A 27,299-nucleotide genomic window follows, 5' to 3' on the forward strand; every position below is an offset into this window, starting at 1 on the left:
CGGCAAAGGGTGCTTCTGGAACCAAAATCCTTTACCCCTTTTCCTATTCCATTTAGGAATTACATGTGGGAAGAATTATTATTGGTAGAGCTCCACATGAGCTGTAAATCGTCTGATTCTGTGATAGTGGTGATTTTATGAAATGTATATGGGAGGGAGTAATGTATTGTGTGACTTCTTTGGGCAAAATTTCAACTGTAGGCTTCTCTGTAATGTTCAACACTTCACTTGTAGTGTCTGCCCCTGGAGTTTATTGAGCTCCTCAATATGCTCTCATGCCAAGTAAAAGATCCTGTGATGAAACACGCTGCTCTTTATCGAATCTTTTACATCTCGTCTGTTAATCCTACATGGTGAGGATCCTAAACTGATGAACAGTACTCAAGAACCAGTCAAACGAGTGTTTTGTAAGCCACTTCTTTCATGAATGAATTATGTTTACTTAAGATTCTCCCAGTGAATCTCTGCGTGGCATCTGATTTTACTACTGTTTGTGTTATGTGGTGATTGTGGCTGATTACTCCTAGGTACATTATGGGAGTTACTATTTCTTTGATTTATTGGCAGTTGTGTTACTGGACGGTAGTGTATCTCTCCACCTATTTAGATGCAATATATTAAATTTATTTATGTTCAGAGTCAACTGCTATTATCAGCTCCAATCGTAAAACTTATGCGGGCCTTCCTGCAGTTCCCTGAAATCTTTTGGCATTGTTACTTCCTATAGACAATAATATCATCCATGAGTAGCCTCATGGACTATCTGACACTATCCACTGAATGGTTAATACAAATTATGAGCAGTTACAGCTCTATGGCACTCCTTCATGGAATTTCTGAATTCACTTTTACATTTACATATTTTGTTCTATTAAAAACAAAGTGTTGAATCGTATCTGCAAGGAAATCCTGATTCCAATCACAAATCAGAAATATTGAAGATGTGGGACCACAGGTTGGCTTAGATCCATAATGTAATCGAGGTGACGGATATCTGTATTTAAAGCTTATACTATGACATCACACATTAATCAGTAAACAGACACAAAGAACATGAAAAATATTTAATTGCAAAAATGACGTGAAACTAATGGGACAGGTGCAGTAATTAGGAGTTTTTGGTTGGGAACAACCTAAATGCTTGAGAATTCTAATAATGAAGACATGCCAATACAAATACTAAAGCAAAAAACAACACTTTGAAAACATCAGCAGTCAATAAAAGGCATAATAACCAAAAAACTGGAAAAACAAGTATTGGAAATGTCGCTTTATCTGTGTAGCTTAAATGAAATCCATGACACCACACACTAACAAAAACCTACAAGAACATAGGTACCAGAAATTTTGCATTAGCAATACAGCTCAAACATAATACATGATACCATGAACCTACACATAAATCCAGAACCCGGTACTTGAAATTTCACTTGACCTATATAGCTCAAGCAAAGCCCACAACAATATCATAAAACCACAACTGACAGAACTGTTCTCAAAACCTAACCAGACCAAAGTACCTACGACGCATCCACAATACCCACCACTATAAACTATTAAATACAGACATCAGCTACCAACCCAACGCAACCAATGAAATAAATAAGAAAACTACTCTAATATTAATTTCAATACCCCTGACTCAAAGAAAATCACATAGAAACAAACATACCATACATTTTACAATAAAGACAAAATAAACCATAAAAATTTGCTTATCACTCTGTCACCTGACAAATAAATGTAGGCTGGCACATCATACACAATCATAACTAGAAAAAATTGATTGTTTCGGCCATATCATTGCCCATAGTAGCAACTAACAAACGACTAACAAATTTTGTCTAATATCCATACTAAATACCAAATGAAAAACAAAACCATTAAATTTCAAACTAATAATAGTGTGATTAACTAACAATTGCAAAACTGAAAACGAATCAGTAACCAATGACTACTACTTCGAAATGACCCCCTGACAAGCAAATAAAAACAAACCCCCAAACCACTCAGTAACTAAGTTCATTGCCATAGCAACATCATTAACAAACATATTAAAAAGACGAACATCCCACACAAGAGTGTGCCACTGCTGATTCCAACATGCCTCCTGCAAACTTGATCCATTTCGAAGATACCGTGCTGCAATGACATCATGTAACTCAGTGGGTCCAGGGGTTAGAATAGGACCAAGGTATTCCTGCCTGTTGTAACAGGTGAATAAAATGAGTCTCACATGATTCGGTAACTTCATGTGATGGACCCCTGTTGGGTTTCCCCTCCATTTTTCAAGATTTTTCCCAAAAAGCGAGCCAATTGGGGAAAGGTGGCTTACAAAGTGCATAGTGTCCATCATGCACTGAGATCTCTCTCATCCTTTGTCGACGTGAATCTGCACTTCTGCTCATTCTCCAGCTGTTGGGCGAGGTCACCCTCCTGGGTGCATTCTCCTCCATCCTCTGTGCACTATCATTTTCTGCCCTGTCGATGATAATGGACTTCTTAGCTTGTTTGTGCCTGATATCCAGCACGGTAGCTAGTCTATTGTGGTGGGGCCATCATGTACCCTGTTTGTTGTAGCCCCCTGCGCTGTTAACTCCTCACACATGCCAAGGAGTAGATGCTCGTCGCTCTGGGGCATTGGGACTCCTGGCAATGGCCATCCTGCCAGGTGGCCTTTGCTGAGGCTGGGTGGTGCCTTTGGGGAGGGCCCCTGGTCGGAGTGGGTGGCATCAGGGCAGATTTCACGCCATGAAGTGTAGTACGTCATGTCTTGCTGGTGGTCAAACACCAGCATTCTCTGAGGGGTCAAGTTCTAACTTCAATGCTAAGAAATATGACCCTAAATCCCCCCCCCCCCCCGGCCACACCATGGGAGGAACGCCATGCTAAGGATGCTCATCTTGGCCTTCGAGGGTGAAACATTACCTGAGAAGGTGAAAGTGATGGTCTACTACCATGTATAGCCATATAGCACTCCCCCGACGCAGTGCTTTAAGTGCTGGAATTTCGGCCGTATGTATTCCTGCTGTACTTCCAATGTCACTGGTTGGGACTGTGGACGTCCTTCACATCCCTATACTCCCTGTGCCCTGCCTCCCATCTGTGTCAACTGCAGAGAGCACCATTCTCTTTGCTTGCCAGACTACAGGATTCTCCAGAAAGAAAGAAAAATAATGGAATACAAGACCATGGACCGATTGACCTTCACTGAGGCTAAGAGAAAATATGAGAGGCTATATCCTTTGCATATGATGTCAACCTATGCCGCTGTTAGGACAACGATTCTACCATCTTCCGTTCTGCCACGTACAGTTGGCTCTCAGAGCCGACAGAATCTACCTGCCCCCTTGATGGTGGCTAGCACTTCCCTCCTTGTTGCTCTTGTACAACTTACTTTAGGATCAACGTCCCCCCAACCATCGAGGACATCAGTCCCCACTTTTCAGCCGGGTAAGCATAAGTCTTCTTCAGCTTCTCTCGCCAGGTTCATACCAGTGACAAAGCTGACACCCCCCAGTGGCTGGAGGAACCACAAGTAGCTGGTCGTAGTGTTTCCTGGTCCTCCTCAGTCCCTGAGACTGAATCAGTGAAGCCCTCCCAGACAGACAAACCTAAGGAGCAGCGAGAGAAACATAAAAAGAAAAAGACCCCCCAAGAACCAAGACACGGTGGTGGCACCCACACCTCCACTACCTACAAGCTCTGTGTCTGAGGATGAGGTGGAGATTCTGGTGTCCGCTGAGGACCTAGATCTCGCTGGGCCCTCAGACACAATAGGTGTCGATCGCACAGTTGCTCGTCTAGTGGCAGCAGGTGACCCTGAGGCGTAGACTGCCTCATTCAGTGTTTCATGCCTTCCCAGTCTCATGATCACGTAATACTCCATTGGAACTGCTGCAGTTATTTCCACCACCTGCCTGAGCTACTGCAATTGTTACACTTTACACCTGCTTTCCGCATTGCCCTCAAGGAAACCTGGTTCCTGGCAACGCGGACCCCAGCCGTTCGCGGTTACAGGGGATATTACAAGAACCGTAGTGAGTATAATAGTGTATCAGGTAGAGTTTGTGTCTATGTCCTGAACTCAGTATGCATTAAACCTGTGTCCCTTCAAACCCCTCTTGAAGCTGTGGCTGTCAAGATATGGACGACCCAGGAAATAACTGTTTGCAACATATATCTTCCTCCGGATGATGCAGTGCCCCTGAATGTATTGGCTACACTGATTGATCAACTCCCTAAACCTTTCCTACTTGTGGGAGATTTTAACATGCATAACCCCTTGTGGGGTGGTGCCATGCCTACTGGCCGATGTAGGGAGGTTGAAAATTTACTGTCACAACTCGACCTCTGCCTCTTAAATACGGGTTCCCCCCACACATTTCAGTCTGGCACATGGCACATACTCTGCCATTGATCTCTCAGTTTGCAGTCCTGGCCTTCTCCCATCTATCCACTGGAGAGCACATGACGACGTGTGTGTTAGTGGCCACTTCCCCATCTTCCTGTCACTCCTCTGGCATCATGCCCACGGACACCTACCCAGATGGGCTTTAAACAAGGCAGACTGGGAAGCCTTTACCTCTGTTATCTCTGCTGAATCTCTCCCACATGGTGCCTTCGATGTTGTCGTTGAACAGGTCACAACAATGATCGTTATAGCGGCGGAAAATGCAATCCCTTGTTCTTTGGGGTGCCCCCGGCGAAAGACAGTTCCTTGGTGGTCGCTGGAAGTCACTGAGCAATTAAAGAGCATCGGCAAGCTCTACAGCGACATAAGCGGCACCTTTCCCTAGAGCACTTAATAGCCTTTAAGCACCTCTGTGCCCATCTTTGCCATCTTATAAAACAATGTATACAGGAGTGTTGGGATAGGTAAGTGGTGACCATACGTCACCTTTCCAAGTCTGGACGAAGATCAGACATCTTTTTGGGTACCAGACCCTAACAGGTGTCCCTGGCATTAACATCAATGGCGTGTTATTTGCCGACGCAAATTTGATTGCCAAGCACTTTCCTGAGCACTATGCTTGAGACTCAGCATCGGAGAACTACCACCCGCCTTTCACACCCTTAAATGGTGGACAGAAAGGAAAGTCCTCTCGTTCACTACGTGCCAACGTGAACCCTATAACGCCCCATTTACAGAGTGGGAGCTCCTCACAGCCCTTGCACATTGCCCCAACACAGCTCCTGGGATGGATCAGATCCACATTCAGATGATTAAACATCTCTCATCTGACTACAAGTGACATCTCCTCATCACCTTCAACCGGATCTGGTGCGATGGCATCTTTCCATTGCGATGTGGGAGAGCACCATAGTTCTGTTGCTCAAACCCAGTCAGAGCCCGCTTGATGTGGACAGCTACCAGCCTATCAGCCTCACCAACTTTCTTTGTAAGCTGCTGGAACATGTGGTGTATTGGGGGGTGGTTCGGGTCCTGGAATCGTGGCCTACTGGCTCCAAGTCAGTGCGGCTTCCACCAGGGTTGCTCTACCACTGATAATCTTGTGTCCCTGAGCTGTAGGGCCGTCAGTCTCACCTTCTCTGTATGCGGGTGACTTCGGCATTTCATACTGCTCCTCCAGTACTGGTGTTGCTGAGCAGTGCCTACAGGGAGCCATTCACAAGGCACAGTCATGGGCTCTATCCCACAGCTTCCAGTTTTCAGCCGTGAAGTCGTGTGTCATGCATTTCTTTTGGCATCACACCGTTCATCCTGAACCAGAACTTTACCTTAATGACAAACCACTCACTGTAGTGGAGACATATTGATTCTTAGGACTGGTTTTCAACACCCAATTGACTTGGCTACCTCACCTTCATCAGCTTAAGCGCAAGTACGGGCAGCACGTCAATGCCCTCCGCTGCCTGAGCAACACCAGCTGGGGTGCAGATCGCTCTACGTTGCTGCAGCTCTACAGAGCCCTAGTTAAATCCCGCCTGACTACGGGAGTCTGGTTTATGGTTCGGTGGCGCCCTCAGCATTGTGTTTACTTGACCCAGTGCACCACTGTGGCGTTTGCCTAGTGATGGGTGCTTTTAGAATGAGTCCGCTGACCAGTGTCCTGGTGGAGGCAAGAGTCCCTCCATTGAAGGTTAGGTGTGCACAACTGCTCGCCAGTTATGGTGCACACATTCATAGTTCTCCTGCACATCCGAATTGCCGTCTCCTTTTCCCAACCACCACGGTCCATCTCCCGCATCGCTGGTCCAGGTCAGGGCTTACAATTGCTATTCGCGTCCGATCCCTTCTGTCTGAACTAGAGTCTTTCCCGTTACCACCTATTCTCGAGGTCCATTCACGTACACCTCAATGGTGTACACCTAGGCCACAGTTCTTTTGGACCTTTCACACGGCCCTAAGGAATCCATTAATCCTGCGGCTCTCCGCTATCACTTCCTCTCGATTCTCTACACATACTAGGGCCGTGCAGCGATTTACACTGACTGTTCGGTGGCTGGTCACGCAGGCTTTGCGTATGTTCGTGGCACTGAACAGCAATCCTTCCCAGATGGCTGCAGTGTTTTCACTGCAGAGCTGCCGGCCATACCTCATGCTCTCGAGCACATCCACTCGTGCCCTGGCGAGTCATTTCTCTTGTGTACTGACTCCTCGAGCAGCCTACGAGCCATCGACCAGTGCTACCCTCACCATCCTTTGGTAGCGTTTATTTAGGAGTCTATCTATGCCCTGGAACTGTCCCATCGATCACTGGTGTTTGTATGGACCCCAGGACACGTCGGAATCCCAAGCAATGAACTTACTGACAGGCTTGCCAAACAGGCTACGTGGAAACTGCTTCTGGAGATGGGCATCTCCGAAACAGACCTGTGTTCTCTCTTACACCACAGGGTTTTTCGGCTTTGGGATATGGCACGGCATAACAGTACACACGACAAACTGCGTGTCATTGAGAAGACTACGAATGTTTGGAAGTCTTCCGTGTAGTCCTCTCACAGGGAATCAGTTGTCCTCTGCCAGATCCACATTGGCCATATTGCCTAACGCACGATTATCTCCTTCATCGGGAGGACCCACCTCAGTGTCGCTGTGGCTCACAAATGATGGTCGCCCAGCTCTTGCTGCGGACTTGTAACTTTCCCAGCGCCCTACCTTTGATGTTGGGTAACAATGCCTCAACAGCAGCTTTAGTTTTACATTTTATTTCTGAGGGTGTGTTTTATCATTTAATCTAAGTTTTAGTGCATGTCCTTTGTCCCTCTGTGTCCTCCACCCTTTTGCTTTTTGGGTGGAGGTTTTAATGTGTTGCAGAGTGGCTGGCATCTCCTTTTTATTCTCATAGTCAGCCAGCCATGGTAATCTGCTCTCTTGTTTTGATCTCTTCTACAGGTTTCTTGCGTCTCTCTGTTGTTTTCTTGTCCGATTTTGTCCATTTTAGTGTTTGTTGCCCTTCTGTCATTCTTGTGGTTTTCTCCTTTCTTCCAGCTATGTTTTGTATGTCTCGATTATTTTACTCCTAACCTTGTGGAATTATTTTAATGAGAACGAGGGACCAATGATGTTGATGTAGCAGTTTGGTCCCCCCCCCCCCCTTTCTTTTAAACAAACCAACCATTCAACCAACCCACCATAAATCAAAGCTGACGATGGTACTACATACTTCAGTTGACCCCACATATCTGGTATGATACTTAGTAGGTCAATTTTTTTTCCCTTCACTAAATACCAGTGTGGGGCTGTATCAAGTGCTTTCCAGAAGTCGAGGAACATGGCATCGACCTGGGTTTCTTAGTCTATGGCACTCTTGAGTCTCATTCGTGAACAGAGAGATATGCGTTTTGCATCATTTCTGTTTGTCGTACCCGTGTTGACTTTTATAGAAGAGGTTTTTCTTTTCCAAAAATGTCATAAGTGAGCATAAAATATGTTCTATAATTCTACAACAGATTGACATCAGTGATAAAGGCCTGTAACTATGATGATTGTCTGATTATCCTCCTTCAAAATTGGAATAACCTGCATATTTTTCCAATTGCTAGGTAGCCTTCATTGCACGTATAATAACCTACTGCTAGAAGGAGAGTTTTTTCACATATCTGTAAAGAACCTCTTTGAGTCCTGTTGCCTTTACACTGTTTAGTAATTTTCCAGTGTGCAACATTTTTAGAAGACCGAATTCAGTATTTCGGTCTTCTCACTTACAGTCACTGTTCTGTGTTAGTATGGTCACTGAGCATCTGAAGAGACAATTTTGATCCAGTCACTGACGTTTTGTAAGACCAAATCTTAGGATTTTTAGTCACAGTGATAAAATATTACTTTCAAATTCAATGAGTGCTCCTCGCATTGCTCTCCTTGTGCTCATTTTGGCTTCATTCAGCTGTTTGTTCACTAGACACTGACTGCACTTAATTCAGAGATGATGATCTCTGTGCTTCGAGAAAGTTTCCCTATCCTACATCCGGTTAGGCATAGAGGGCATTGTTGACACTTTAAGATCAGTTTAGCTGTTATATAATGGGACATTGTTGGTAGAAACTTCTATTTCCCACCAAATTGAGAACCTCCAGAAAGCTCAGTGCCTCGGGAAATATACCACCGAAATGGAGCTGCACACCGCTTTGAATTACAGCAAAGGTGTTGTGATGTGCAGAGATCTGGTGGACTTTCCCAAGGAGAAACTGAAAGGTGAGTGGTTCAGAAAGGTATAGTCAACATGCAAAACATGAAGAGGCTGAATGGGTATCTTGTAAAATTTGACTTCTTTATTCTGACGTTTAAAAGCACGAAACTTCGTGAGCACATTAAGGCAGGTTGCTTCACCTAAGCATGCAGCCTTATCTTGCCAACTCAATGTGCTGTTTCAAATGCCAGTGATGTGGGTATACTACTCCTGTGTGTCACGGAGAAACTGCTTGTGGCACATGTGGTAAGGCTGCCCACAAAGGAGAAGTCTGCTCATCTCTGTTGAGGTGTGTGAATTGCTCTGAGGCTAACCCTGTCTGTAGTGAGGACTGCAGTGTATATGTGGAAGAACAGGAGATACGAGAGCTTAAGACGGTGAAGCGCATTCCTTATGATGAGGCCAAAAATATGTATAAAGCCATGCTGCCCCCAGCATTCACTACCTTCTTTGCTTTGGTTCTTAAACAGCCAGTGGGGAAAGCTGTTGTTACTACACAAATAGAGGTTGCTAGTGTCAGCACTAGTACCAGCGTTTGTCAATGCACTTGTGCTGCTGCAGTTATTTTGATGCTTGTACCTTGCCCCAGAACTCCAGAAAAGGCTATGGTTGCAGAGTTTCCTACCCCTCCAATGATTCAGTCTGACATACCATCCAGTGCTGCAACAACCATCACCAAAGCCATGGATATGGCTCTGAAGCCTACCCAGGGAAAAAATCAAAGGCAAAGCATCTACCACTGATGGAGTTCGGAAGTAAAAAGTCCGGCTATGTCAACGTCATGCTCTCTGACGTCTCTCTAGATACTTCTTTAGAGGCGATGGACTTTGATGTGGGACAGGGCCAATCATCTTGCCCCAAGATAGGGATCCACCCATTGCAGATGCTCCTTCCTGGCAGGAAGTCAGAATAAAAGTGCTACCCCCATGATAGACGGTACCCATTCTGCAGTGGAACTTAATGCGGTCAGGACATGTGGGGGAACTGAAACTGCTAACACAGGTATACCCCCTGTGCTTGTGTTTGCAAGAAACACATTTTATAAAGTGTCTGATACCCCTCTCCTGTGGGGCTATACACTCTATTGCAAAGATGACCTGACTAAGGAAAGGGCCAAGGGAGGAGCCGCTTTTTTCATTAGTAATGCACCACTACTCTGTTCTCCCCCTAGCTACTGACCTGCTGACAGTTGCAGTTCATGTATGTCACAGGATCACAGTTTGTTTGCTATACACTTAGCTCCACACAATCCAATTGAGTCTGAGGCTCTAATGGATCTTATAGAACAACCCCAACCATTTCTCTTACTAGGAGACTTCAATACCCATTACATATTGTGGGGTTCAACCTCTGCTTGCCTTTGGGGTTGAGTTTTCGAGATTCTCATGATGTCCCATGAGCTGTGCACTCTCAATACCAACACTCCTGCCAATTTCTGCGCTGCCACTGGGTCATTCTCAGCTATCGACCTCTTTCTGCTGTCCAGCCCTTGTGGACTCAGTTCAGTAGGAAGTCACTGACATTGATTCTGGTGACCACTTCCCACTCCATATCCACCTACTGTATGGAGTTCTCCCTGAAGGGATGCAACAATAATGGAAGATCAGAAGAGAGAACTGGACGCTGTTCAGCCAAGTGGCTCTGTTTGAGTGCTGTGACAGCATCCAGGAGTGGGTGCATCATGTCGTACGAGTAATCCACTGTGCCACTGATGTCTCCATCCCAAAGTCCTCTCATCATATGATGAGGCCACCTGTCCCTTGGTGGACTGATGGGTGCTGTTTGGTCATTCGTGTAAGGCATGCACTTCTGTGACAATTTACGAGCTGCCCAATTGTGGATAATCTCACAGTCTTTTCGATTAGCAAATGCATCATCAAGGAGAGCAAGAAAAGATCATGACAAGTGTTCCTGGAATCTATCGGTGATTCCACTTTTTCTACTACAATATGGGTTAGCCATCAGGAGAATTTCCAGTAAAGGCAGTTGGTTACCTACAGCAGCATCAGGGGCATCTCCAAACAAAAGCTGGAGACACTGCACAGACAATGACAGAGCATTTTGCACTGACTACTGCCCCTGCCAGCCAGGACCCAGGGTTCCTTCTTTACAATGCCACCATGGAGAGGTGTGAGTTGGGCTTAAGATCTGATTGGAGTCCTACAATTGCCTGTTCCCCATGTGGGAGCTGGATTTGGCACTGTCTGCATTTTGTGATACTGCACTCAGTCTCAATCAAATCTGATACAGCATGCTGTGAAACTTGACACCAGTGTCAAAGGAAATCCTTGTAATGATTTATTAATCCAATAAAGCAGACAGGCAATTTTCCCAACTAATGGATGGAAGTAATTTTGCTACCTCTGCACAAACTGTCAAAGGACCGGATATGTCCCAGTACTTACTGGAGCCTCGCATTAATAAGCTGTGCAGGAAAGACCTTGGACTGAATGATTACCAGTTGTCTCGTCTGGATGTTAATAGACCAGAAAGCTCCTTAACCACTCTCCATGTGGATTCAAGAGATTTCGATTTTTTGTCGACAACCTGGCCCTGTCAGGGGTGGCTATTCAGCAGGCTTTCCAGTGTCAACAGCATTGTGTGTATATATATTTTGGTATATGTGCGGATGGTTATGTGTGTGTGCGAGTGTATACCTGCCCCTTTTTTCCCCCCTAAGGTAAGTCTTTCCGCTCCCGGGATTGGAATGACTCCTTACCCTCTCCCTTAAAACCCACATCCTTTCGTCTTTCCCTCTCCTTCCCTCTTTCCTGATGAAGCAACCATGGGTTGTGAAAGCTTGAAGTTTGTGTTTGTTAAACGCTTTAGTTTTTTATATATATATATATATATATATATATACACCTCCTTTTTATATATATATATATATATATATATATATATATATATATATATATATATAAAAAACAAAAAAAAGGAGGTGTAATTAGATGAATGATGAACACTAACTTCATGTAACAAAGGTTTATTCAGCACTTGCACATATAAGGGTGCGGAGTGAGCTGCCTCCGGCCAGAACACATACGGTATATATACAGTTACAGAATATTCCAGTAGAATGGTTCTTGATATTTGTGGATACTTATAGAATGTACTTCAACCGAATATGGAAATACGACCCTCCATGCCACAGTCTAGTATCATAACCACTACACTACAGTGACTGTTCTACTCAGCTTCTTTTGCGACATTGCTCCCTTCTTAAGAGAACAGCGTCTTGGTGTTATGTTGTCCTAGTTTGGGAACGAGTCATCGGTCCTGCATTCTCTGACTCCCGATGACTGATGTTCACCCCGGCGGTGATCTTCTTAGAACTTCCCTTGCCGCTATGCTCTTCGTCACCTTTCCACTTGTTGCCTGTCGCTGGAGCTTCGAATTTACCCTGGGTTGCAGGATCCTTACAGGGCTTCATTTTGTGGATGGTAGGAAGTTGTCATGTGATGATTAATGTTGCACCAACAGTTTATCTCTGCCACAAGATTTGATTTAAAAACCTTCCCTCGATCCGTAATTAATGACCATGAAGCACCATGTTTTAATACAATGTCTTCTACGTTGAATTTGGCTACCTCGAATGCTTTGGCTGTTTTCACGGCTTTTGTAATGGCATAGCATGTCAGATAATCAGTGCAAACAATAATCCATCTATTGCCACTAGCAGACCTTGGAAATCGTCTGAGGAGGGAATTGGTATGAGTCAGCTGGGTGGTTTCTGAGGAACTGCCTTTCTCCTCTGGCACTCTCGACAGTGTGATGCATAGTGACGGACTTTCCTAAATAAACCTGGCCAGAAAAATCTCTTGTGGATCCTATCGTAAGTCTTAATAAATCGTAATGTCTGGCCTCAGGTATGTCACGGAATTTCTGTAGAATATCTAAGACCATGTGTTAGGAATCACTGGTAGCCACCTCTTTCCAAACAGATCAAAGTTTTTCCTTGCAAAATAATCCATGAACTACCTTAAGTTGTCCTTTCACATCCTCCGACTGATGTAAGGCAATCATAATTTGAGGTATCTTGGCGTCCTCCTTCTGCTCAGCAGACACATCTTGGAGTGCAGTGAGACAATCACTATCTTTATCAAAGTCTTTTGATGGTCTTGCACAGGGTTTCTTGAGAAATAGTTGGCATCTTGGTGTTTTCTTCCACTTTTGTACGCTATGGTAATGTCATACTCTTGAAGATGTAGTGCCCACCTGGCGAGTCGTCCTGTTGGATCCTTAAGACCTGTCAACCAACAAAGTGAATGATGGTCTGTAATAACTGTCTCACAATCAGCCTCATCTACTTCGATTTGCCAGTATCCCGTGTATATGTCCACGGTTGAGAAAAACTTAGCCCCCTTCAGACAATCTAATGTATCGTCAATTCGTGGAAGAGGGTAAATGTTCTTTTTAGTGATCTTATTAAGCTTCCTGTAAGCAACACAAAAGCACCAACTGCCATCCTTCTTCCTGATGAGAACCACTGGTGACAGCCATGGGCTTTGCGAAGGCTGAATGATGTAATTCTTCATCATTTCCTCTACCTTGTCGCAAATTATTTGACGTGCAGTTGCTGACACACGGTATGCTCTCTGGCTTATTGGTTGATGGTCTTCAGTGCTAATCCGGTGCTTCACTGTCAATTTGTCTAATTTACTCTTCACCTGTGGATTGAAGCATTCGGAGAACTCTTGAAGAATGGCAAGTAGCTTCTTCTGTTTTTCCTTAGTAAGATCTGGTGATAGTATAGCTAGAAGATCTTGTCTCGTAGTGGTAGTGCTAATTGTACCCACAGACTTGGCATGGGAGGTTTCTATGACGCTCAGCTGTTCAGCAATTAATGGCTCACTGTTTGCTACGCACATGCGTTTTGGAATGATCTGCGGTTCTCAGCGACAGTTAACTATCCACAGTTCACCGAATCCATTCTTAAACGAGACGACAGAGGCTGGGATGACCAAGTTATTCTTCAGTGGTATGCTTCTCTTACATTCCACTACAAGATCCATGGGTTGATGCATGGCATGACACATGACAGTTAACTTTCTAGTGCTGACTGCAGGAATGAGCACTTCATCCAGCAAACATAGTCTCCACACACTTGAATGCGCATCTTCCTGTCCACAGTATCTCATCTCGTCTAGCATAATCTTCGAGCAACCACAATCTATAATTGCCTGAGAAGCTTTCAGAAAGTCCCATCCAAGAATGACGTCATGACTACACTCTTGTAAGACAATGAATTCTAGGGGCTGTGTATGGCCACTTGTACCCACACGAGTGGTACATCTTCCTGTAGGTTGTACATACTTCCCATTAGCCACCTTCAGCAGAGGTGGTTTGTTGTCAACGAATATGGTTTTCTGCAACTGGCTATGGTGCTTCTCCGAAATGACTGAATATGATGCTCCGGAGTCCACAAGAGCTTGGGCTGGTCGGCTATCCATGGGGATATCGACGTAGTTTCCTATCATTTTTGTAGTGATCGATGGTGGAGGTTTTATCTCTTCAGCGGCCTCAGCTCCAAGAAAGGTCGCACCCTTTAGTTTTCCAGGTTGTGCCAGCTGGGTGATCGGCTGGAGCTTCTATAATGGCGATGGAGACCTTGATTGGTGTGTTTGGGAGTGTCCTCTCCAGCGGCAATGGTGAGCTGCATCATTCTGCACCCATATCTTCTTGTTCATCTTTGTCATCCTGGAGTTGGCATCGGCTAAGATCAGTCTGCTGTCTTCTGGCATGGGCGTCATCAAATATCCGCTGCCTTTCTCAACAATAGCGCACCACATGTCCCGGTCGTCCGCAGTGGAAACATACTGGTTGGTTATCCTGGGTCCTCCAGTCTTGCTTGGTGCCCAGACAGGTTCCTCATGCGGCATTGTAGGAATGTAACTTTGCATGGGTCTTGACTTTGTTACCGTTTTAAAGGGAAATGAATGACTAGAGATTGGGTTCAACGTCTGTTCCACTTCCTCCTTTATGACCTCTTGAAGCGTCTTGGTTTTTTTCTCACCGTGCAATCCAAGTGTCTTCTGAACTTCCTCTCTCACTATCTGATGAAGAACACTTGTGAAATCAGTTTCTTCCTCCATGACACACATCATACGATGTTTGTAAGCTGTTCAAACTTCTTGCGTGTAATTCTTTTTTGATATATTGTCTCGATATACTGGCACCATTTTATGAAGTTGTCTGCTGTCGAAACCACCTTCAGGAGTAGGGCTTGATACATGTCCTCAGCAACACCCTTCATGAGATGTGCAACCTTATCTTTCTCCTTCATTCTAGGATCCACTATTTTACACAGCTCCAAGACATCTTGAATGTAGGATGCTGTCGTTTCTTCTGCTCGCTATGCCCTGCACTATAATTTATCCTTAGCCTTGCACTTCTGCTGTTGTGTGTCACCAAAATACTTGTGCATTTCCACGTGGAATACTTCCCAGCTTGTGATCTTCTCATTGTTCTCATACCGTTGCTTGGCAGTGCCCTCCAGGTAGAAAATACATCAGCCAAACACACGGTGTCATTGCATTTGCTAAATTTGTCTATACGCTCATATGCCTTCAGCCACTTGTTTATATCTTTGCCATTGTCACCAGAGAACCTGGAAGAATGTCTCATGTGGTGGCACACAATTGTTGTCATTGTAATGTCCTCTTCTTCTTCTTCTGTCACCAATAGATTGCGATCTGTTGAATATGGCTCGAACTCGGGTTTCTCGCCACGTAAACAGCGGCTCTGTCATGGCCTGATGGGAGCCACTGTGTCGTTGATAATGTGCACTGTCATAAATTCTAATACCCGGTGCCTCCATCAGAATAATGTCATGTAGAAGAAGATGTAAGTAGGTGAATGACGAACACTAACTTCACTTCACGAAAGTTTATTCAGCACTTGCGCATACAAGAGCGTGAAGTGAACTTCCTTCAGCCAGAACACATACGGTATATATACAGTTACATAACATTCGAGTACAATGAGTCTTGACATTTGTGGGTACTTCTAGAATGTACTTGAACCGAATATAGAAATTAAAATTTTACAGTTCAGGTGACCCTCCATGCAACAATCTAGTATCGTAACCACTACACTACAGTGACTGTGCTACTCGGTGTCTTTTGCGACAATATCAGGAAGGTGTATGATACTGGTTGGTGACACAATATTCTAGGGCTGCTCCACCAGTGGGGTTTCCACGGCCATTTTTATTCAGCCCTACATATCAAAGCGCTTTTTTCAGTACCGAGTTGGTGATGTGCTGTACAATAGTTTCAAGCAAGAGAATGGCCTTTCTCAGGGCAGTGTTCCAAGTGTTACCCTCTTTGCTGTAGATATAAACAATATCATGTTTGTGGTAAGGAGTCCTGTAAAATGCTTCTTATTTGTGGATGAATTTGTACTCCAGTACTTCAACAGCAGCTCATCAGTTGCAATGTATAGTAAAGAGGCTGGAGGAGTGGGCTGCAAAGACTGGTTTTACATTTTCTGCAGAGAAGTTGTGTGTGTGTGTGTGTGTGTGTGTGTGTGTGTGTGTGTATCCATTTTAATCATTCTCATCATACTTTTAATGTATCTGAATTGCATATATGGACCACCATCCTCCTTTTTAAAGACTCTGCACTGTTTTTGGGCCCTGTTTTGACTCCAAACTGTTTTAGCTACCACATGTGAGGGACTTGAAGGCAAGATCCCAGAAGGCACTGAACATTTTGAAGTACCTTAGCCACAGGTCTTGGGAAGTGGACAGGGTGCGTCTGCTCCAGTTTCACGGGACTTTCAAGCGATCGCGGTTGGACTGTGGGTGCATGGTGCATGCTGTATGGGTCAGTGAGGCCTTCATACATGAAGATCATTGCCACTGTACACCATGAGGGTACCAGGTTGGCCACGGGTGCTTGCAGGACCAACCCCATACTCAGGCTCTGTGCCTGCCCAGTGTGTAACCTGTCAGTCGCGCAAGCTGGCTGATCTGCAGTCTTTCTCAATCGATTTTACAGAAATTGTATGGTAATAAACTCTGAGGCTCACACCTCTTATGGCTTCATTGGTCAGCTTCATGATGAATTACCTACCATTTTGTTAATGGTCATAGTTATTGTGATATTTCGGTATTAGTTAAACTACTGTAAAAAATTCTTAAAATTTGCAGTGAAAAATGGGGGTCACTGTGAATTTGCGTTTGGTGTGTGTTAGGTCATATGTTACTGCATATGAAATTTAGCTAACATATTAAATTATTCTTTAAACTTTGAAGGATATCACTATCTGTCTCCAGTGTCCAAAATATGGAATGTATGTAAAGGGCTCCATAATGAGTGCACTCACCAGTGAAAAAGCCAGAATGAAATAATCATCAATCCCACAGGTCTCATGAATGGTCTGAGATAGCGAAAAAAAATTTTGGCAAATGGTAGCACACAAAGTGAAGAGTATTTTGCCATATGATTAATATGCGAAATTTCCGTACCTACCGCAATATTCATGCAACTGTAGATCTTTTTACATGAAATAATGTAATTTTTAAGGACCTTCAGTAGTCTGTGAAACGAGAATTGCCATGGGTTTTTGCAACAATAGGAGTGAAGATGCTGCACATTTATTCGTATACTGGGAATGGGTTTTCTCATAACTATTATGTCTCGGACTCAGTTGCTAGGTTAATAATACGCCGTTTTAGGATTCTGCCACAATTTCCATTGCATTAGAATATTAGTGAGATGTATACCTGTTAAGTCTGCTGTGTTTAGGCAAAAGAAGAAATGCTAACACAGCAACAAGAGAAGTAACATATTACTCAAAACTCAACAAAGTCCTTCATGAATCCATGTCGCCTTTGATGTAACATTTGCAGTGACATTTTTTTGTCAGCATTTCACCTTAGCATAAATTTCATGTTGTTTTTTGCCACATTACTTCTGATCTAGGCCTATGTATTCTCAGTCGGATTTAAATGAGCGTAATATGGAGGAGGACTGATTAAACTGTAGCCATTTTGATGACTTGTTAAGTGTAGACTTTTAGTTTGTGCAATACTACAAATTCCATTAACTTTGCTTTACACAACTTTATCCAATTGAACATTATGTTGTACCCAGAGAAAAATAGTAGTGTTCCTTCGCTGCATTTTTGGAGCCTTATTCCCAGTGAACTTGTTCTTGGATGACCATTTTTACTGGGAACCTCTTGTTCAGACATGCTCCACTGTTATTAATGCAATGCCAACACGAAACACTCGTGCACAATACTTGATGACTGTTGAACAGTTCACCTCCAGAGAATATCACTTTGCATCGAGAGCTAATGAACATAGGTGCCTCTAATGCGTGACACCACATGGTACTATTTATCTATGGTGTGGCAACAGTGACTCTTTACCAACTGTACCGCTGGCGGCATGGTAGGGAAAGACGGTTCGTCATTGGTGTTACCTGGGCAACAGCATCACGTCCCCTCTGGTAAGCTAAACGTCAAAAGTCATAAATAATTTTAAATGCACTATATGTAGCTTTATTCATGGACCGGTCTAAACAGGGGCTCTGTTTATTGCTCTTTTGTTTTCTCAGATCATGTCCTCAAGATTATGTTGCCTCCAGAGTTCACTGTATTCAAAGCCGATCTATCCGTGATCATGAGGGTGCAGGAGCAGATGAGATGTGTCATCCTGCTAAATTCTTCATTGTTCCAACTCCTTGAGTGCCCTTCAGGCTCTGTAATGCTTGTATCCAGCTGATAAAGTAGTCTGGGATATCCAGGACACTTTCCTCCAGCTACAAAGCCTCAGCAAAGAGGGTCCTTCTGATGGGTGGCAGGGCTTATGGGTATTGCAGGAAATGAAAGGGTGGATGGAACAGCCAAGAAGGTGTGTTTGTTGTGTTCCTCAGTTAGTTCAATGTGCCACCCCCCTACATGCTATCATCTTGCAATTGAGGTGCACAGTCCTGTGTCAATAGCAAGATGAGTGGCGGGAAATAACGGACAAGCTCCACCCATTTAAGCTCACAGTGCAGCCGCAGTGTACCTCCATCCAGCCATGCAGATGGGATGAGGTTCTCCTTACTTGCCTTTGGCCACATTTTGCAAGACTGCTTCATTTTCCATCCTGTGGGCAGGAACAGATTTGCTGACAGCTCTGCCCTCTATTTTAAGTAACATTCAGATGAAAGTCATGAGAGTTTTAAGATTTTGTGATTTGTCCAGCTTGTTTCCAAAAATATTGGGGACAGTGTCGACAGAGTCCAAAATTGTGCATGGAAGATGACTTGCATCAGACCTCAGAGAATGCGCTAGAAGCAGCCAAGTTTCAGTAATATTTTATGTAATGTAATGTTTGTTGATATCTGTATGCTCCTGACATGAGAATGATAAATCTCTCTGCTTTTATAAGTAGTATGTAAAACTTTACAGTCTACATCATACAGGTCATTTTATGCACTCACTGATTCTAATAATTAATTTAACATAAAACTTATTAAAACACCGGCAGTTACCTGTGGCCGTGCTCGCATATCATGATGTTATGATGCATGATGTCAGTAAGTAAGCTACTGTACATGCAATAACGTCAGCTGCCTATTTGGGTAGACATAGTTTGTGATGTGTGCCCCACCCTTCCCCCTCCCAAGCTGTCCCAATGCACAATGCATTGGCATGTGCATTGTCATTTCCAAGCAGTGCGTACGAAAGGGTATGAGCAGGAACACGCATCTGTCCACCTTGCTACTGAAGTAGCTATAAATTACACAATGTGTACATTATGCAACAAATAGTGTGGAAGTACAGATTAAACACACTGAAGATCTTGTAAGCATTGTAATCATTACTTTGAGCTTTATCGCATAGCACACATCAATTAATAACAGCATTTTCACAATACAATACTGATCAAACATCAAAGAGTAAATATTTTTCCCCTATTCTCGTAATGTTATTCAAATCAATAAGTATCTTGTGCTACACACTTTCTCAACACAAATATTTTTTACTGCCATTTCTTGTTAACAGTATTAGCTTATTCCCAAGAAGTAGAAGCTTTCACTCAGATAATACTACACAGAAATACAATATGCATTTGGACTGCACTTCCTTAGCTCTTGTGCAGTATACTGCTGCATCCGTTTCAATAAGCTACCACAAGAATTCAAAAATCTTTGCAGTAATCCATGTGCTTTCAAATCAAAACTGAAGAGTTTCCTCATGGGTCACTCCTTCTATTCTCTCAAGGAGTTCCTTGAAAAATTGAGCTGATTCCTGTGTTATATTGCTGACTGCATTTACATAAACTTAAAATGGCCTGTCTTTTTTTTTTTGGGTTCATAAGCGTTTTATTTTATCTGTTACTACTTTTAGTTGTAATTTCATGTACTGACATGTTCCATGACCTTGGAGATTTGCGTCTCAATTCAGCCCTACAGAACTAGATGAATAAAATAAAAATAAATAAAGTAGCCCATGTTCTCCCTCAGGGTTTTAGCTACAACTGTAACAGTTTTTGTCAAAATTGGTTCAACAATTTAGTTGTGAAAATGTAACAGGCAGAATTACTTTCACATTTATAATTTTAGTTTCTATAAAACTTTCAATAACAATAGCTATTTTTTTCTGTGATCCGATTTTGATGAAATGAACCCCTTCTCAAGAAATTTCATTTGCCAGCTTTCTCCTCAGAGCGTGAAAATATTTTGTTCATGTCCACCTACATATGGAGAAATAATCAACAGAATAAAATACAAGAAATACGAGTTCGCATGGAAAGATTTAAGCGTTTGTTTTTCCCATGCACTATTTGAGAGTGGAACAACAGAGAAGCAGCTTGAAGGTAGCTCGATAAACTGTCTGCCAGGTACTTAATTGTGAATGGCAGAGTAATCATGTACATTTAGTATATGTAGATGCTATGCTCAAGTTACCTGTGAAATCCACATGAAAATGTTTCTAGTAATTTTGGAGGAGAGCGTTCAAAGAGGCAAACAGACAACCATGACAGTTTTATGGATTTTTTATTAGTATAGATTTAAAGGATTGTGCCCCAGAATCAGCAGTATTGAAACATGTGCATTTTTCAGATATGTGGATGACACTTTTGTTGTCTGGCCTTATGAATATGAGAATTAAAACAACTTTTTAGACTATCTGAACTCAATTCACCAGAATACTCGCTTCACAATCAGAGGTGGAAAAGTATGGTTGCCTTTCCTTACTTGATGTGTTGGGCACAAGGAAGGGTCATGGTGGTATGTCAGGACATGCCATTTATAGGAAACCATCTCACACTGATTTGTGTCTTCAGGCTGATAGTTTTCGTGATCTGGCTAAGTGTGAAGCTCACTTCTGTTGAATAGATACTTTATTTCCTTTAGGTACCCTAACTCATACTATCACTGTATAATACATCAGGGAGCGAAAACTTGCCGTAAGGGCAAGACAAACAGATACTTTTAATGGTAAAACATGCTGATCTGAGATTCTTCATTAGTTTATTGATGTGTTGAGTCCATTTGAATTTATTATCTTGTTGGACCTCATGAAAGTATAAACAGTGTGTTTTAATTAGTGCATATGATCATTAATGTCTATTCCTGGTGTTATCAGCTCATACTTGCTTGTTTGAAGTTGTGTAATAGAGTCTTTGTAAGATTAAGGTTGCAGGCTGTTCAGCTATCAGCTGAGCTGTGTTAAGTTATATTAAGTTTATATGTGAATGCAGATTTTCATGGTGCATAATGCTAATAAAATCTTCTAGTGCTACAATCCGGGTAGCTGCGTTGTGTGAGGTGATATGAGTGGCCAAATCATTCACTCAAATTGTGTGGAATGTTCTTCAAACCAATCATGAATAATTGTGGCCCAGTGATATGGCGCATTGTCATCCATAAAAATTCCATTGTTATTTGGGAACATGAAGTCCATGAGTGGCTGCAAACGATCTCCAAGTAGTTGAACATAACCATTTCTAGTCAATGATCGGTTCAGTTGGACCAGAGGACCTAGTCCATTCCAAGTAAACGCAGACCACACCATTATGAAGCCACCATCAGCTTGCTCAGTGCTTTGTTGACAACTTGGGATCATGGCTTTGTGCGATATGAGCCACACTCAAACCCTACCATCAGCTCTTACCAACTGAAATCAGAACTTATCTGACTAGGCCATGATTTTCCTGTCATCTAGGATCCAACTGATACGGTCACGAGCCCAAGAGAGGCACTGCAGGCAATGTCATGCTGTTATCAAAGGCACCCATTTTATTTTGTGTCAGTTCAGGACTGCAGAAATGATATCCTTCACCTAGCAAAGAACAGTTGAACCATCATGTGAAGCCAGTTCATGAACTATGTTAGCTGTTGTTCAAGAATCCCAGAATTCTCACTGTGCCATTCCTGTTCCTGTTCTTCTTCATGGGATTTATGTTTGTTAAACATATTGATTCAGAAGGAACTCTGGAGCTTACAAGGGAACCTCCCCATCGCACCACCCTCAGATTTAGTTATAAGTTGGCACAGTGGATAGGCCTTGAAAAACTGAACTCAGATCAATCGAGAAAACAGGAAGAAGTTCTGTGGAACTATGAAAAAAAAATAGGCAAAATATACAAACTCAGTAGTCCATGCGCAATATAAGCAACATCAAGGAGTGTGTGAGCTTAGGAGCGCCGTGGTCCCGTGGTTAGCATGAGCAGATGCGGAATGAGAGGTCCTTGGTTAGGTCTTCCCTTGAGTGAAAAGTTTAATTTATTTTATTTTATTTATGATTATCACGTCCACAAGAAAACCTAAATTGGGCAAGGTAGAAGAATCTTTTTACCCATTCGCCAAGTGTACAAGTTAGGTGGGTCGACAACATATTCCTGTTGTGTGACACACATGCAATCACCAGTGTCGTATAGAATATATCAGACGTGTTTTCCTATGGAGGAATCGGTTGACCTATGACCTTGCGATCAAATGTTTTCGGTTCCCATTGGAGAGGCACGTCCTTTCGTCTACTAATTGCACGGTTTTGCGGTGCGGTCGCAAAACACAGACACTAAACTTATTACAGTGAACAGAGATGTCAATGAACGAATGGACAGATCATAACTTTGCGAAAATAAAGAAAGTAAACTTTTCACTTGAGGGAAGACTTGAACCAAGGTCCTCTCATTCTGCAGCTGCTTATGCTAACCACGGGACCACAGCGCTACTGAGCTTGCACTATCCTTGATGTTGCCTATCTTGCACATGAACTACTCAGTTCGTATATTTTGCTTATTTTTTTCATAGTTCCACACAACTTCTTCCTGTTTTCTCGATTGATCTGTGTTGAGCTTTTCAAGGCCTATCCGCTGTGCCAACTTATAACTAAATCTGAGGGGGGTGCAATGGGGAGGTTCCCTTGTTAGTAACAGTCAGTTAATATTTGACAGTAAAAGTAACTTCACATCCTTAAATATAAGCTGTATAGAAAGATGTGCACTAGTCTTTAGATTCCATTTTTAATAGGTTTCCAGTGGGAATGAATGATGTATCTTCACTAATGCAGTCACCATTTACATTTATTAGTTGATACAGACTTGTTTACACACAGCTGTAAGCAACATTGAAACAGTAAGAGTAGACTTAGGCAGCAGCACAGTTGACAGCCTGTTCTCCTGCTACTGCCTCACTGATGCTGTGAAAACTTCACTTTTTTGCTTGTTTTTCACATTAAATAAACTTTCATTGAATAATTCAATGTGGTTTGGTTCACCCTTGTGTCCCCACTGTCTTTTTTTTTTCTTTCAAGACCAGTTACTTCTCTTTAGAATTTCCATGGACTAATCAGACATGATGTAGTTCACTAAAACTGTTATGTGCCAAAAACATACAAGAGAAAAAAAAGTTGTAGAAATGAGTTTTTTGCTCTCTTCATCTTTAATTTCTGCTTTTTGCAGAGATGATGATGATCATGATGATAATAATAATAATAACAATAACAATATTGCGTGTGAAGCAATATCTTATGCACATTCTTGGTTTGGCGACCATTTAAATGTAACTTCTTTCTTCTGACATTTACTTCTCTTCTTTCCACTATGAACACTTCTTGTCCATTCAGTAGGTTTTCAAGTATGACGGCATTACTCTGCATGTGTTAAAATTTTGGACATTGAACTTCATTGTAAAATATCATATTAGATTTCTTTTCTTTCATATCTCATGGGTTCATTGGGCATATTTTTTTTTGTTTTATTTATGAAGTTGACACATCCACATTTTAACACAACATTCACATGTTCTTTCTGTTTTAACTTTGCACTAAAGCCAAGTGAGAACTCTCACATATCTTTTAAGAATACATATATTCTGTGGATAGTCTTTATAAATGTACTGATTTCAAGTCAAGAATATAATACATACTTTAATGTGAAGTGTAAAATGCGTACTGTCTTTGTTTTTCCATTCTTTGCAGAACTGTTCTACTTGAACAGTATAAAATGAAACATTAAAGGAACAGGGAGTGTACATTTGAGTCTCTTATTCCATGCTGATTAAGTAAGTCTACAGAATGCATTTAATGGCCAACTTCAACACTGCTACTGTAACTTTGGTTTCTTGTGTGCATACAAATATGGCTGAACCTAACTAGACATGTTGCTAGGCATGACTGTCTAGTTCAAAGTGCAGACAGGGAGGAGTATTTCCTCACTTACTGCAGTGGCCTTCTTCTGGGTCCACTAATAAAAAAAACTGGTATATTGTATTGCGATGGCCCAGTAATGAGTTATCATGTCACAATTTTAACAACTGTAGAAGTGATAGAGTTCGTATGGGGAAAGTTGTGGGAAGCTTTAGTTGATGGGATTCATAATCAGTTATAATTTGCTGTTGCCCATTGCCCCATTCAATTTTAGTCATTGTTGGTGGCCATATGTGCACAGGGGTCCACAGAAATCTTTTGGAGGAGGAGGGGGAGGGGGCAGGGGGGGGGGGGGGGAGGGGGTGTGGGAGCAGCTCTCTAAAATTACCATTTTTGATATAAATGAGTTGATCAGTTTCGAGGCAAGTCATACAATAAGAACTAAATTTTGTATGTGACACTAAAGACTTATTGCAGCCCAAAAAATTGATGGATATCCACTCAATACTGTGAATAGAAACTCAGTATTCCAAATTCCAAGAGAGGGAGAGGGGAGGGGGGCAGTGCACCTGGCCTCCTTAGAGATACCTGCGCACATAGGTGAATGGGATGCAGATTACTGTGGAATGTCAGATATACGGTGACAATTACTCACTGATATCTCTTATCATTACTATGACTAGTATAAAGATGAACTTCAGATTATATATTATAGAAGAAGAAGGAAAGAAGAAAAGGATAGAAGATGAAGTATGATAGCATACACCTGCAGTCACAAATATTCTTGCTTTATTGTGTTTTATGATGCATTTTGGTCTCTGTGGGTTCATTTTCAGGTGTGATTTGTTTCTTTCATTATTTCTCGTGCTCTTGAGTTAAATGAAATCATAGAAAAGTGAGTTCCAGAGAATTTGGGTAAAATAATTTCATATTAGCTAATATAACTTCATATTATGTAAAATAACTTCAAAGAATCCTCCTCTTGGTTTGTGACTAAATGTGTTGTTATTGTACTTCCTGTTTGTTCACTACCACCTTGCACACAAATGCGAGTTATGGAAAAATTTAAAGTTTTCCATTTCATTGTATTGCTAGGTAATAGGTTAATTACAATACAAAGAGGCATGTTAGATACTGAGAATTTGACATGTCAAAACATGCCTTTTGGTTTGTGTTGTTATTTTAAGAATTTTTTTTTTTAATTATATGTTATATTGAATCTCCTGCACTCAGTAACTTTGTGTCAACTCCCGTTATACAAAATGTTGTTTCAGCTCCTCCTGCATCATAAGTTAGAAAATGGCAGGTTCTGATGCTGAGCAGTTCTCTCTGAGATGGAACAACTTTCACAGCAATCTTGTATCAGGCTTCCATGCTCTCCTGCAAGAAGTAGAACTGGTGGATGTTACCCTTGCAGCTGAGGGACAGTTCATTCAAGCACATAAAATTGTGCTTTCAGTTTGCAGTCCATATTTCAAGCAACTATTTCAGGTAAGTAAATGAGCTCTTAGCACATGTTGCTTTTATTGCTCTTTGTCTATTCCCTTCTGTCCTGTGGTCCTTTTCGTACTTGAGCGACAGTGCACACTACATCCATGGTGTTCAATAAGTTGCAAATATCTCTTGGCTCATGCCAAGTGGTGAGCACCACAGTGAACTAGGTTAGTGTAGGATGAATTTGAGTTTGACAAACCTTGACTTTCTAAATTGAGGGCTGGCCAGTATCAGAAGTCCTCTGTAACTGTATGCTCGGGGTATGCATCTCCAACCACATTTGTTGTGGGTTACACTGTTACACTGTTTATGGCTCATAACATATCACTTGGTATCAATAAGGTGCATTGCACCATATTGTGGTGTCTCTTATTGAGTGCAGTGGAATTCAACTACTTACAGAACCAGGAGAATTCCATGGCTCTTGGTGGAATAAAATCTTAATTCCCCTTGTGAATCAAGGGAGGTACTCCACTTGTTGTGTATTCGATGTTGTGTAGTCTCACAAACTATGTGCGAAAGACCATGGAGCATGTAGTAGAACTAATATTTGGTCAGGGTCTTGAGCCCTAATGGCTCCTTAGTTGCTTCTGATGGGGTTTTAGGAATATCATTTCACCATTGAGAAGCTACCCTGCTGGAAGTGACTATATATCAAGCATACCTAAGTAGGCAAAATCTCGTAGGAATCTTTTTCAATGTTAAGGTGGTCTACGGTAACAGTTAGTGGAACTACATCCTCAGACAACACCATCAATGGCGCTTCCAGGTATGATTATGTATAAGACCAGTTTGACCAGTATGGTGTATCCAATGAAGCATCCAAAGTGTTACCATCTTTGTGTAGTCTTTAATAACATAACATCCTTGATAAGGAAGCCAGTACAGTCTGTACTTGCTGACAATTTCACTATATCTTGCGCATTTTCATCAACCCTGCAACTGTAGCAATTCCACTGTATATACACACATCCAGGCATGAAAGAGCTGCTGAAGTTCCCAGGTCTCATGTTTGATGAAAATGTGACATGTTTACCACACACAAAAGATTTAAATCCTGAAGAGCCGTGATTACAATTTGTGTAGGTCATTACCTCTCATTGGCTTATGGATGGTTGAGATACATGGTTTTCTGTGTAAAAATTCAATAAAAATATTGTTGTTTTATTTTTGAGAACAGAGGTTTTCATCCTAAGCCAATGATACAGATTCTTGTCTGATCAACAGTCACCCATATTCGATGTAGCTAATAGATAAGGCATGGAAATGGAATTCGCAAATCCATTTAGGATACACGTAAAATCAGGGTTGGTGATGCTTAGTTTGGGCCAAATTACAGTTCTTAAACCAGGGCTGGAAACAGATGGTGTCATAATTGCTAATGAGATTCTTGCATAATTTAAATCATGGATACTAGAATACACAGTAAGGATCATGAGGAGCATGCGCAGCAAGGAGCCACACAGCTGACATCAGAGTGAACCGAGCCAGTGCTCACTAGCCCAGAACTGCCCCAATGTATTGTGTTGTAATTGCATTTACAAGTGAAAG

General features: G+C 42.3%; 1 protein-coding gene across 19 annotated transcripts in view; it reads left to right on the plus strand.

The window, feature by feature from the left end:
* The window catches only part of LOC126483260 (longitudinals lacking protein, isoforms H/M/V-like), a 454,209-nt gene that overhangs the window by 7,921 nt on the left and 418,989 nt on the right, over positions 1-27,299 (plus strand). For all 19 annotated transcript variants that reach the window (XR_007587741.1, XM_050106609.1, XM_050106611.1 and 16 more), the window contains one exon: positions 25,529-25,745. Coding sequence is in view for 18 of the 19 variants with exons in the window: in XM_050106609.1 (XP_049962566.1) it covers positions 25,554-25,745 (192 nt within the window). In the remaining variant the exon portion in view is untranslated. The remainder of the gene's footprint in view (positions 1-25,528; positions 25,746-27,299) is intronic.

Source organism: Schistocerca serialis, chromosome 1 (genome assembly GCF_023864345.2).
Source record: "Schistocerca serialis cubense isolate TAMUIC-IGC-003099 chromosome 1, iqSchSeri2.2, whole genome shotgun sequence".
NCBI classification, from domain to species: domain Eukaryota; kingdom Metazoa; phylum Arthropoda; class Insecta; order Orthoptera; family Acrididae; genus Schistocerca; species Schistocerca serialis.